This window comes from Saccopteryx leptura, chromosome 3, assembly GCF_036850995.1.
Source record: "Saccopteryx leptura isolate mSacLep1 chromosome 3, mSacLep1_pri_phased_curated, whole genome shotgun sequence".
Lineage (NCBI taxonomy): Eukaryota > Metazoa > Chordata > Mammalia > Chiroptera > Emballonuridae > Saccopteryx > Saccopteryx leptura.
In genome coordinates this window covers 302,079,858-302,093,338 of record NC_089505.1, presented here as the reverse complement: position 1 = coordinate 302,093,338, position 13,481 = coordinate 302,079,858, and the positions used below count along the sequence as shown (strand labels likewise).

The 13,481-nt window shown below is 43.5% G+C and overlaps 1 protein-coding gene across 3 annotated transcripts in view; it reads right to left on the bottom strand.

Annotated features, from left to right (window-relative positions):
* JPH1 (junctophilin 1) overlaps nt 1-13,481 on the bottom strand; it is an 86,782-nt gene that overhangs the window by 68,211 nt on the left and 5,090 nt on the right. For all 3 annotated transcript variants that reach the window (XM_066378864.1, XM_066378863.1, XM_066378865.1), the window contains exon 2: nt 11,712-12,471. In XM_066378864.1, coding sequence (XP_066234961.1) covers nt 11,712-12,471 — 760 coding nt within the window. The remainder of the gene's footprint in view (nt 1-11,711; nt 12,472-13,481) is intronic.

Here is a 13,481-nt window from a genome sequence, read left to right as displayed (position 1 = left end):
TTTCTGTGACAATCCAGTCCAGATGCCTACTCCCCCTCCCTCACTTTTTTGACTAGAGTAAGAGACCCAGAAAGATTACTTATTTAATAGGTTTGACAAAAATCCCCCATGTTCCAGCATGAATGAACCTTTTCACTAACATTACTCAGGGCCATTGGAATATCAGACATGAGCATCTTCATTTCCCCTCTGTTCCTTCCCTACCACTTCCGGTCCATCAATTCTTGTGAACTTTATCCTCTGCTTCTCTATCACCCTGCCCTTGACTGGGTCTTCTTTATCCTCTCCTCCAACGATCAGGCCTTGGGTCTTGGTCCCTCTTAAATCCATCTCAAAGGTTGATGGCTCCCTTCAAATCCCTTTAAAGACTCGCCATCCCCAAGGCTGTCAGTAGAAAATTCAGTTCCTAAACCTTCATCTCATTCCTATCAAAACTTAACCTGCACTTATTAACCCCCAGTGTGCCAAGAATAACCTGGAAAGCTGCTGGGACTTGCCCAAAGAAAGGTTAATTTAGCACTGGGTTGGGGACTGGGAATATTTCAGCACCCCTGGGATCTGCTGCAGCGGGCGGAAGGATTGCATCTGGGGAAGTGCTGCCTACCATCCGACTACCTGTAGGAACTTAGTGATGCACTGGGACCCCACACTGACTTCCTTGCAGCCTGATCTCAACTGATTCTCCACAACTCAGCTCAAGTGTTCTTCTTTCCTTTGTATTTTCATGGTTCCTTCTTAAAATTGGCCATGCTATGCTGACATTATCTATTTGTTTGTTGCCTACATAATCCTACTCCTAGCTTCCTTCATGAGCCTAAGGAAGGTGTAGGCTAAAGAAGGAAATTCCTGCCCAAATTCTCAAAATCAAGTGGATAGTCAAGGTTTCTGATGTTATGCTGCCTGGGTACCATGCTACATATATCTTTCACTTGTTTTTGTGACCTGTCTATGCCTCAGTTTCTTGCTGATCCACGGGGTTGCCGTGGAGACAGATGTCAAGTTCAAATCACAGGTCCAGGCACCAGGTAACCACTTAAGACATGTCTGCTTTGTTTGCATGTGACCAAAACGTATCATCCCCCTTGCTTTCCACAGACCAATGGGGAGAGGCCATGGCCCCATGCATAATGTACACAGGGAAATGCTTAGCAGTGTCTATATCCTTTCCAATTCCAGAAACAGTACCAAAAATTTACTGCAAAATAGCTAACTACTGTATCCAAATACCACTAATGAGATCCCACAATGATCAAAAATCATATTAAATTATAGCTTCTATATTGAAATAATTTTAAATTAAATTGATTTAATTATTAAAAATTTAAAGGTTTTTGTTTTTTTTTAAAGAAGGTGGTAGCACAGTGACATATATGACTGTATTATAATTCTTGTGTACTTGAGGTGTATTCTGTTGCTAGCATTCCTATCATCAGGGATAAAATTATGTATTTGAAGAGACCTTTTGTTAGGTTTTCTTAATTTAGTCTGTCTCTGCCCCTCACCTTGAGTGTGACCACTGAGGACTAACTGGGTCAGGCAAAGGAAAGGGGCCTGCGGGCGAGGGTATTCCTGGCCGTACCTGTGAGAAGCTCACCCAGGCTGGCTTAGGCATTTCTGGGCGGGTCTCTCCGCACTTAGAGCACCAGTCTCGCTGCACACGAGTGCTACCCACCCACCAGGGTATTTGCTTTTCATGACAGGTTTTGTTTCTTATTTATCTCTGTGTTCTTAGGGCCTCCTGCCATGTTTGGACAGAGTTGACACTAAATAAGTGTTTGCCAAATAATGTTCTTTAGCATAATAATTTGCAAGAGTGGTATTTTGTTCTATGTTGCCAAAAAAGGAACAGGCCAACAGATCTTGCTCACTGGGTAGGTCCCTTCAGCACAAATCTTCGAAAGCACATTTTCACAAATTCAAGGGCGGACATTCTGATACCTGAATTGCATTACCCAAGTGCAACAGATTCCCAGGCAGTCACTGTGAGAACTGCTTTATTTCCGCTTCTTAAACAGAGCTGTTTCCTAACATCCCCTACATATAATTCCTTTCTTGGCGGGCCTCACAAGTATGTTTGTTCCTCAGAGTTCTGGTCTGAGCTCCATGGGTATAGTGTAAGTCTCGGCCCATGCTCCCTGTTATCTTTTGGGCCAGCACCTCAAAATTCAAGAAGTCAAAAATCCACTCCAAACTCAACCTGTACCTTCCTCTTGGGTTCCCGTGTGAACAAACAGGACCGCCATTCATCCATCCAGCTGGCCATCCAGAAACACGCTGACTCTTCCCTTACTTACTAGGTTCGCCGCACTTTCTCGGCCAACCATCAAATCCTATTGAGTCTACCTGCGAGGCTCTCACCCAACATTCGCTTTTTTCCACCTTCGCTGCCATCGTTTAGCTCAGCCTATGAACTCTTCCCTAGACTAACAGTAATCAGATTAGTACTTAATTTTTCTCCAATTCTATTGCTCCTTACTCTGCCCAAACCCTATACCGCCTGTAGCCAGACTGACCTTTCTAAAGTTGGTCAGGTAATTCCTGTTTAAGACTATCAGAAGCTCTCCCGGATCTTTGGGATAATGTCCAAACTCCTCCTTGTCTGTCTGTAAGCTTGCTCCTCCACCTCAGCTCTCAACACCCCTACCTAGCACCCTCTTTTCCAGCCATGCCAAATATTTTACAGCATCCCAAATACATGTGGGCCATTGTCCTTTGCACCCTTCTCCATCTTCCTGAAAACACACACACATCTTTTGGTTCTCATGCTGGATACCACCCCCAGAATCATGCCTCCAGCCCCAGGCTATAATTACACTCCTCCTATGGACTACCTAACCCATGGCAGGCAAGGTGCCAGTCATCCGACTGGGAACTAACTGCTTTATCTGTCCCAACCAGACTCTATGCTGGAAAGGACTTGATCCCATAGTTTTACATTTACATAGTATGTAATCAAGCACTGTTACAAAGAGTGATTAAAATCAGCATTTCACTGAGATAAGAATCAAACCTTATTAAATGTGCTGGTAACCAAGTGTCTTTTCCGAGAATCCAAAGCAGAGTGTTAACTAATGTCAGACAAGGGCTAAAGGTGCCACCTTTCCAGGACATTTGCACCTTTACAAGATAATCTATCCATCCAGAGCCACACTGATTCTCCCATCACTGGGCTAGGCAGGAGGGGGTGGGACCAGTGACAGGCTAACCCCACCTCCTGGTGCTCCACGCTCTCCACTCTTGAGACCCAAACTCTAGTTTCTATGGGGTTATCTTGACATGTTTTAACTAACAGGCTCCCCACGTGAATCTCAAACCTGGCCCCCAAAGGACAGAAATAAATGGATGAAATCTTGATATATTGATTCAAAAAAACTTCTCATACCAAATATCAGCATAAGAAGTTAAACAGATGGGGACTTCTAGACCAAGCAAGTGACATCAAAATCTGATTGACTTGCTATATTAAAATTTGGCAAAATTTTTATCTTATTTAAAAGTTCTTAAAGGCGAACAAATTATTTGTTAGTGTCTGACATAAGCAGTTGTTTTAAAGATGTGAGAAAGTGAACGTGTTTTCTTTGGCTTGAGCAAGTTTCTTTTGGCACATAGGGAAATCCTAAGAAGACTGGACTTCAAAGAGTTGTACTATTTTGAGGGCAGCCTTGATTCCTTCCATATTAATTAAATTTCTGATAAAGAAGCTTATTTTGAATTGAGCATATTATCCAAATAAATGTGAAACACCAACTAAGAGAGAAGGGCAACATTATTAAAAGCTTATTTGGTTAATTCTCAAGAGGCTGTTGTACTAAAGCTGAATGACTTACATAAATACCTTTGGCATTTGTTGGATCTTGTTCCTAAACACAATGTTCATATTTCATCTATAATAAGAAAAGCATCTGAAAGATTTGCAAGGCACTGGTCTTGCAAGCGTCCAGTTTGGTGTCTTGAGTGAAGTGAGATTGGCAGTCAGCTTAATCCATAATGGAAAGTTGTGAGCGGGCTGCTTGGGCTGCCGGCAACGGCTCAGAGGTGCTCTCTTAGATGCACACGGAATATACCACTTGCCCTGAAAGAGCTTCTCATGTCGAAGCTCACATTCATATGGAGCACATGGGATGGATCACGAACGTCATCACACCTTTTCCTTTCCAGAAGACATTACCATAGTGGGGCTTTCCTCACAAATGCAGCTGTAGTAAAATGTAATTGCTGCTCTAATGCTTCACATTCACAGAATCAGGAAAATCTCCAATTTCAGAGCTAAATGAGATGGTCTGCTGGAGTTTGCACTGTTGAAGTAGACTCAGATGTCTACAGTTAAATCAAGGCCAACATGTGTTCCCCAAACTGCAGAATGTTGGTATTTTTCCCTCCAGTTTTCGCCATGTTGATCTCTACAGAATTGAAGGCTATTTCACATTCCATTCACAGCACGCACAGCATCCTCCCCGTGCCCTCTCTGTTGCATCAAGTTAGAGAGCTGTGCCTACATGATGTAGGGGCTAAAGAAAAAAAACAGTATGCTTTTCCCAATCCCAAAGTCTGGAAAACTGTGTGACCCTTCCGTTATTATGGCCTAAAACTAATTTTCACTCCACCTGTACTGCTTGAATCTCCGCTGTTAATCTTTAAACACAGGCCCACCTCAACACCGCAGTTTCAGAATGGACCCAGACTTGAAAAAACCGATGATGTCTTGTTTCAAAAAAAGACCCTTAGAAATGGGATAGCTTCGGGACATTCTACCAAGTTCTCCTAAGGCAGTGTGTTCCCATGTGCTGAGCGATGGCCTGTTACAGGGCGGTGAAGTGATAAGAGATCAGAGTTGAAGGACAGAGCTGGCCAGAAGTTTCTCTGTGTTCCCGGTCAGGCCTGGGGTGGGGGGGATTACACCCCAGCTTGAACCCCTGCTGGGGGCAGGACAGAACTGCTTCCCAGGTGATCTTTCCGGGTCCGGCCGCTCCCTCCGCACACCCACACGATAATTCTCAGTGACTGCTTGGCCCATGAAGACGTCCTGGGCCTCTTGGTACAAGAGAAGAGTGACTTTCCTTCAACAGCCTGGAGGACAACACGAGGAAACCACAGCAGGCTCCTCACCTGCACCCACAGGATGTGGGTGCTCTTGGGCAAAGAGAAGAAATACATATGTATTTAATGTTTTCGTGTGCAATATAAAACGGATAATGCACATAAAGGATACTGGTGACCTACATTAATGTACCTAAATACTCAAAAGATGAAATCTATTATCTTATACTGTCTTCAGAAGAGTGTAGCTTAAAATACATCTACATGCCATTTTCCCTGCTCATTTTCTTTTTTGCCTTGAAGAGTATAATTGCCCGTTGATAGTATATGACTGCACCCTGACCTGAGGCGGGAAGGGGGTGAGTCCTGGCACATGCTTGCATCTGTGCACACTGGTCAAGATGGAGAGAGCACCTACTTTCCTCTCGCTTCTATCACTCTTTCTACTTCCTACACTTGCCTTCCCTTCCTCCACCCATCTCTGCTTCCATCCCCTTCTGACTTCTTGGTCTTGTATCAGCTTTCACTTCAGGGAATGGTACCTGTAGGGTCAACGTGCTTTCAGAAACATTAACCCTACACAGTGAGTCACAGTTTACAAAGCCCCGTGATGCTCACTTTCTCATGCAACTCTTACAACAACCCTCCCATGAAGAAAGGGGCAAATATCGATCCTCGTTCTTAGTAACTTCTCTGCACCTAGAGTGTGTTTGAGCCAAGCCTCTGGACTTGGTTTGCAGAAGGGCTGGTGACAACAGGTGAAAAAGGGTGACAGGCAAGAAAGCAGACGTGAAAGAATACAGGCGGCATAACTACAGAAAATAAGACTCTTCTTAGCTGTAAATTCCCACATTTTAGGTAATTTCTTCACCCATTTAACAGCCTCTTCATTAAAATAACTTGTAAGACATTAACATGACTTGTAAGAACTTCATCTTCCTGCAAAAATTACTTGTGCTCATAACTGAAAATTAACCAGAGCCACAGCAGAAGAAACAAAAATTTCATGGGAAAGGTAAATCTGAAATTCTTTTCCAAGGTATGATATAACCACAATGCAGAAAAGAAATAAAAAATAGCATATAAACTATAATTTTAATTTGCAAAAGAGAAAGAGAATCATTTTGCCCCAAAGAAAGTATTTCAAATGCCTAGCATTTCACAACAACTAGGCAGAGGTTAAGCTTCTTTCTAAAACTAGTAGCAGTGAGTTTAATTTGGATGCATAATGTGCACTGACTCAGGCTTGATGCTAGGCTTTAATTACTAATAAGTGAAGTACTAATCAAGTCAAATAATCTTGTGAAGGACTGCTTCATTGAATATCAGTTTGAGATTAAAAAAAAAAACACCCTAAATGAGCAAGATAAGAAAATCTTTCAAGAGGAAAATTAAGCCAGCTGAAACACTCAGCCCTCTTAGATTTCAAAAAGACAACGAGCTATTATGTCCTTCTCACTTATGGAGGTGATGTCCAACATGTCGGTGAGCTAACATGGCTATCATCGAGTAAGGTGACTTCTCAGAGCTTCCCTATCTGCTTACAGGAAGTGCTCGCACGGATCCCTGAACCAGCTTACACCTATGAGGAATGGTGGCAACAGTATGGCTTAACCTGAAGCTCTTATTTTCTGGCCCGGCCTTAGTTCTGACACAGTCATGATGTCGACTTATTTAAAGAAAAGGGTACCCACAACGCTTTCTCATTTTCTGCACTCCCCTGACTAGTGTGAGAGCATGGCACGATGCGTTGGGAGAGCTCTGTTTGTTTCCTTAAAGCTGTGGTTTAGGAATGCCCAGCAGACCGGAATCAGAAGCACCGGCTGTGTTCAGACCCTGAGTAGTGAGAATTTAATTCACTCATTACCAAATACTTACTCAACCAGGCATCCCCAAACTATGCATGCAGCCCCCTGAGGCCATTTATCCGGCCCCCCACCGCACTTCCGGAAGGGCCACCTCTTTCATTGGTGGTCAGTGAGAGGAGCACTGTATGTGGCGGCCCTCCAACGGTCTGAGGGACAGTGAACTGGCCCTCTGTGTAAAAAGTTTGGGGACCCCTGCAAGGCCTTATGAAGTGCCCTAATCTAAGTGAGCAAAGCTGCCTGCAGGGTCTGGCCTGCCAGTCTAGTTAGAGAAAAGAGATACTGAATACAAATGCTGAAATAAAATGATAATTTAGACTACTGGGAGATTGAGACTGGGGTGGTGGGAAATGATAGTGGGATGGGAGGGTCTGGGGTCATGGAGACCCTCGGTGAAGAGACTTCCTGCCTAAACCCGAGGATGCAGCAGCTCGAGCGGAGGGCTAGGAGCCGGGCAAGGGTGCCAGGCAGAGGGAAGGGCTGAGCAAAGATCGTCCTCAGAACCGAGGGGAAGTGTCACAGCCGAAGCATTCTGGGCACGGAGGGAAGAGCAGAGTGGTATCAAACAGTAATTCGTCTTTTTGAAGAAAAGTATGGGAAATATATTTTTCCTGCAGGATTTTTTTTTTTCAAACTATGTCATTTTTATATTGAAGTTGAAAACTGGCAAACAGGGAACCCATCCTCCAGTTCTGGAAGCAGATGCAGCAAGCTCACCCGTGCACCAGACCCCTTGAGCTCAAGGCTCTCCACCTTGTACCTGGCTGCTTCCGTTCCCCTGTGCAGCTACAGCAGAACAAGCCCAGCAGAGCTGGGGACTGCACAGGGCTCCCTCCTGACATTACCTCCCTGGGCGTGTCTGTTACCACCTGCTGGGGCACTGAGAGTCAACATCACTCTAATGGGATTAATGGGAGGAGCACAGCCCCACCCGATGGGGTCATCTGTACCATCCCTGACACTTCACTAGTTCTGGGAGCGCTAGGCCACATACCCCGCTAGCTCCAGGGTGGCCACTCTTCTCCCATTGTCTCTTTCTTTCAATCTGATGAAACGGAGGTGGTACAAGCACCCTTTCAGCTGGCTCCCTACCGTCCTGTCACCATCCGCTGTAGTCCTCTAGTCCAATAATTCTCTCCTCTGAGGCTCAGATCCTACAGTGCTCTTCTGTTGTTCATGCCCATTTCTCAATTATCTATTCGTTTACATGGAATTAAATTCTTAAAATTCTCCCTTCAAGTATTTTTTTTCTCAAAGAACAGTAATGAGAACATCTCTTTTAAGGAATGACTGGAGACAAGAGTTAACGGAGTAAACAATGTCTGCATGAGAAGTGTGATGGGAACCACAGGGATGGTGCGGTGAGCCTGGGCCGGGACCTCAGTCTCTCCCTCTGCGTCAGAAGGGTGTGAACAGTCCAGAGCTGCTCTGCTCTGCTCTGGCTGGAGCAATTCTTGAAAAAGATTGAGATACTTTCTCAATTCCAGGTGATGACTTTTAGCCTCAGGACCAAGACAAGAGGGGAACAAAACAGTTTTTTAAACCTTGTCAACATGGCATTTTGGGGATTAGAACAGTTAGATAGGAGGTCAGCAAATTATGAGCATCCCTTGTAGTTTTAACTCACTAAGTGCGAACCTGCAAGTATCTACTAATTCTGTACCTGCAGCGTTACTTCTGCTCTACTCACTTAATTCACCCCCCTTCCCTGATCAGGAAGAACTACACAGGGGCTGGCTAGCTGGAGCCTTCAGAAACATACTTCCTGTGTGTTTACTGGAAAGACATATCACGCCCACTTCAAAGCAGCAAAGGAAAGTTCCACAGACATCCCAAGTTTTCCAGAATCTTTGGGCCCAGGATGGCGGTTCTGTGTCTGACTTCCCTGAGGAGGTGTTACTGGAGAACACAGTTCTCAGCACTAACCCGAGGCTTTGCTCCCAGATAAATTGGGGTGATGGTAGGAAAGCCATTTCCCCAAGACTTCAGAAACAAAAAGCTCTATCACATAAAAAAATGACAGCGAGAGAACCATGACTAGCACTCTCTAGGCGGCAAACGGAAAGGGCTGTAACTATTCACCCATCGTCTCCCTTCGAAGCCAGTGATGAACTACTGATATTAACTGTGGCAGCTGCTAGGGTGTCACTTTCTTGTTCTTCCTCTGCCATCACCAGGGGAGGGGGAGTGTGTCTACATTCTTAAACTTTCGATAGTTTTAAAAACAAAAACATTAATAGCAACCACTACAAGAGGGGCCAGAGGACCGAGAGGATACTTAGGCATTAGAAAGAGCCAGGGTTATGACAGTGAGACAGCTAGAAGTCCTCCCCAGGAAGCAATCTCCAAAAACTTAACTGAATTTCCACACACTCCCCCCCCCCCCCCGCCCTTTTTTAAAAAAGCTTTCAAAAGAATGTAGAACTCTAAACTGAGAGCTAGTACAGGGAGAATGCCAGTCCTTTAGCGACTTCCTACAAAAACAAGTTGTAAAACCGTGTCTGAAGTAGTCATTAAAGCAAGGGGGACTACAACAGTGAAAGTAAAATAGAAAGGGTTAATTGAGTGGGTTTTTTTGGTCTACGTGTCATCCAAAGAGTACTTTTTTTATTGTGGTAAGACCACTTAACATGAGATCTACTCTATTAACAAAATTTTAAGTGCACAATAGCATGTTGTTAACTTCAGACAGAATGTGGTACAGCAGCTCTCTAGAACGTTTTCATTTTGCTAAACTGAAACTTTATACCTATTGAACCCTTTCCCATGGCCCCCTCCCTGCAGCCCTGGCAACCACAGTTTTACTGTTTCTATGACTTCTACCACTTTTGATACTTCCTATAAGTGGAATCATTCAGTGTGTGTCCTGTGATTGGCTTATCTCAATTAGCATAAAGAACTGAGCACTTTTCAAATAGCTAAATGAAATACTTTATGAAGTTAACTAGTTAAAAGTATAACAAGCTAAAGAATTCTTGATTATACTGTCTAACATGGTATTCCCAAATTACATAACAGCATCTCCAAGACATTCAGCAGAGAGAATGTGGCTGGAACTTGCATGAGAGTTTTATGATGTATCAGTATACTCAGAGATCAACTTTGCATCCCAAGTAGTTCCCTTCTGTTACGTTGATTCCTCCAATACAAACTGGTCATTCAGTCAGTGACTACAGCAAGCATAAGAAAGTCATTTGAAGCTGGAGTGTCCTGTACAGATTTACTTTCCATCTGTTAAGACTGAACTGCCTCTAGTCTATCAGTAGGTTGTAAGGTGAAAATAAAGTGGAAAGCTCCAGGAGTGTATTTAAAATTAGAGGCAGGGGCCTAATGGAAGGTGTATGACTAGTTTTAAAGTTAGCTGAAGGCCAGGGAAGCCAGCAAGTTCAGATGTGCCAAGTACCCTATCTACAAATCAAACGTTGAAGCAGGTAGATGCATCGCTTGGTGATCAGAGAAAACTAAGATGTAAAATAAAAGGTACTTGGCAGAGAAGACAGGAGAGAGAAACCCTTCATAAAAGTTTGTGCTGATTAACAAGAAATACTAACTTTAAAAGAGGGTTGCTTTGAGATACATTGGAAACCTTTGAAAACTTTTAATATATTATATACCTGTAAGTTATACAAAATCTTCCATTTTCTAAGCAGTATCTCAGACTCTCAGAAATAAATAGTAGCCATGAAATAAAGACATTAAAAACAAAACACCAAAAACCTTTAGAAGTCTAGAAGTCTTTAAGTTCAACCATATGAGTCTTAAGTTCAACCATACGAAATTGCCACGTCTTTGTATATCAAATAGTCCAAATATCAGAAATTTCATTATCTTTCAACTAAAAAAAAGGGAGGGGGGAGGTGTCATTAGTTCAATGGTAACAATAAAAACCTGAAAATATGGTAAGTTTGTAGTTTCAAAGGCAGTTTACTTCTATAGAAGAGTATTATTGAAGCAGAAAAAGGATTTTTAATACTCTTATGTTTAATGTCTGTCTCAAGTCACACACAACTTGTGGCCCATCAGTACTCACTTAAGCCTAAAATTAATCATTTTCATCTATAACCATCCCTTTTTCTTTTCTGTCTCTGCTTGCTTCCAGCCCTGGCCCACGGGCAGTTCCACCTGTCCATGTCAGGTTCCCCTATCTTCCTCTTTTTAAATACACAGTGAGCTAATCTTTTCTGCCTAGAATGAGGTGATTCCTACGAGCCTTCGTCCCTCTTCCTTTCCCAAGCACAATAGATCTGTTGTTTTCAAGAATGCATGCCTGATTTTGTCACCTAATTTCCCATGTCTGCCAGAGCTAGATCTTGGTGACTTTCTCAAAACCAATTTTACCTAAAAGGCATCAATAAACAGAATCTGAATTTTATAACTCGGGATAATTTTTATAGGGAGTGTTGTGAATGCCTTGAACTGAAATAGTAGGATAAAGAGACTCACCTATACTAAAGTATATGCTCCCATGCTCGCCCAGGCAGTTTTTCAAGGGTACTTTTAAAATGAAGTGTAAGGTTCTGTCCTCGGAAAATGAACTCAGGGTCTACATGAACACCACTTTAAGGATTGGGGAAGTAATTTATAACAGGAAGGGGATCTCAATGCGCCTTCAATGCTTTTTTGCTGATGCAAAGTTTCAGAACAGTGCAGGTACATATCCGACTCTAATTCTACTGGGCTTCATCATTTGCCACCTTTGATTCTGGTGGTGGCAGGATCTACTGGCAATGTCAGCAACGGACCAACAAACACACTTTGACACGGCACTGTCCGGAACGACCCAGAACCACGTGCCCCGGGTTCACATACCTTGAATTGGCTATTTCCACTTTGGTTCTTGCCATGGCGGCTGCCCTTTGAGCGCCTTCGATGGCTCTGTCCACTTTCTCCCTAGTTTTTGTGCTTCTTATCGGGATAAGCTGCTTCCTTATTCCACGGACCAGAATATTATTTTTGTATTTCCCCTCTTCCTTGGAGCCGTCGGGAAACACTGTGCAGCCGTAGCCATGCCTCTTGTTGTTGACCCATTCACCCTCGTACTTCATGCCATTGGAGCGCTCGCTGATGCCGAAGCCATTGCGCTTGTCATTCTTCCACTCGCCCATGTAGGTTTCCGTGGTGGTGGCATCCACGTGGTCTTCCACTGGGCAAAAATCGCAGTCGACGTCGCCGAAGCTGATGGTGGAGTTGGCATCGCTGGAGCTAATTCTGCTCATGGCCGCATCGCTACGGACCGAGCTGCGCTTGCTGGAGATGGAAGACTTGGATTCAGACTTGCGAATTTTCATACTTCCCAGGAGGGAGCCCCGGCGGAAGAGGCCGCCCTTCTTCTTGCCCGCGAGTTCAGCGTCTGCGTGGAAGTTGAGCACGAAGCCGCCGCGGGTGCCGGCCGGGCTGTCGGCGGCGGCTGCGGCATCGTGGAGCACACTGCCGTTGCTCTGCTCGCTGCGCAGCGAGGCCAGCGAAGTGCGCAGGGGCGAGCGGATCACCGTGGCCATGCCGTAGGGCACACTCTGGCGCACGCCATAGCCGTGCCGCATGCCGCCGGCCCACTGGCCCTGGTAGGTACCTTCGAGAGACCAAAGCACAGCGTGAGTCCAGGGTCCAGGGCGCTTGCATTTTGCAAGTGCCGGCCGTACACTTGACAGCCAGGCACACGGGGAAACTGGGCCCAAGGTCAAATCCCACATCCTCCCCAATCAACTCAAAGGGATTCTTTCCATTTGTGAATCTCCGCTCTGTAATTTTGTGACTATATGACTTTTGGAACTGTATAGGATTTTCCAAAAGGCATTTTTACTTTTCCTCTAAAAATTTATACCAGTTTAAGATGAAATCACTACTTTCGAATACCAAGGATGTTCATTGGAAAACTGTCATCCCTGAAATTAACGCATCAGAAATCCCTCTTATCATCTTAAATTATTTAAATGTCTGCTAGGCTGTACACCTAAAACAAATATAATATTGAATGTTAAAAAAATTAAAAAGTAAAAAAGACAAAAAGAAAGCCCTTTGAAAGGCAGTGCCATCATAGAAGACAGAAATGAGATCTACTTGTGCATTTTATTGTAATTTTACTATTAATTATTCTAATTTAGCTGGAAAACCTCTGTCTATATAATAGTCCGACAAGATCAAAAACTTAAAATTATTAAGGCATGGGTGAGCAAACAAATTGTTTTAAATTTTCTTTCTACCATGTTCACCATTTTGGAGGGATGGGGAAAATTTTAATATTTAGGATTATTACATTTGGACGAAACTTTTTGTGGTAGGAATGATTTGACAAATATACTATCTATCCTGAAAATAGTGAACTATCATAAAAAAGAAATAGGCAATTTGTTTTAACATTGTGTACTTACTTCCAGGTGAAAAGGTTAATTTGTCCCATATTGGTGATGGATGCTAACTAGACTCATTGTGGGTGATCACTGGATAACTTCATGCACCTGAAACTAATATGTCATTTATAGCTATACATACATACATATATATATACACATACATACATACATACATATATATATATATACATTAAAAAAAAAAGATTTGTGTCATATTACTTGCTACATT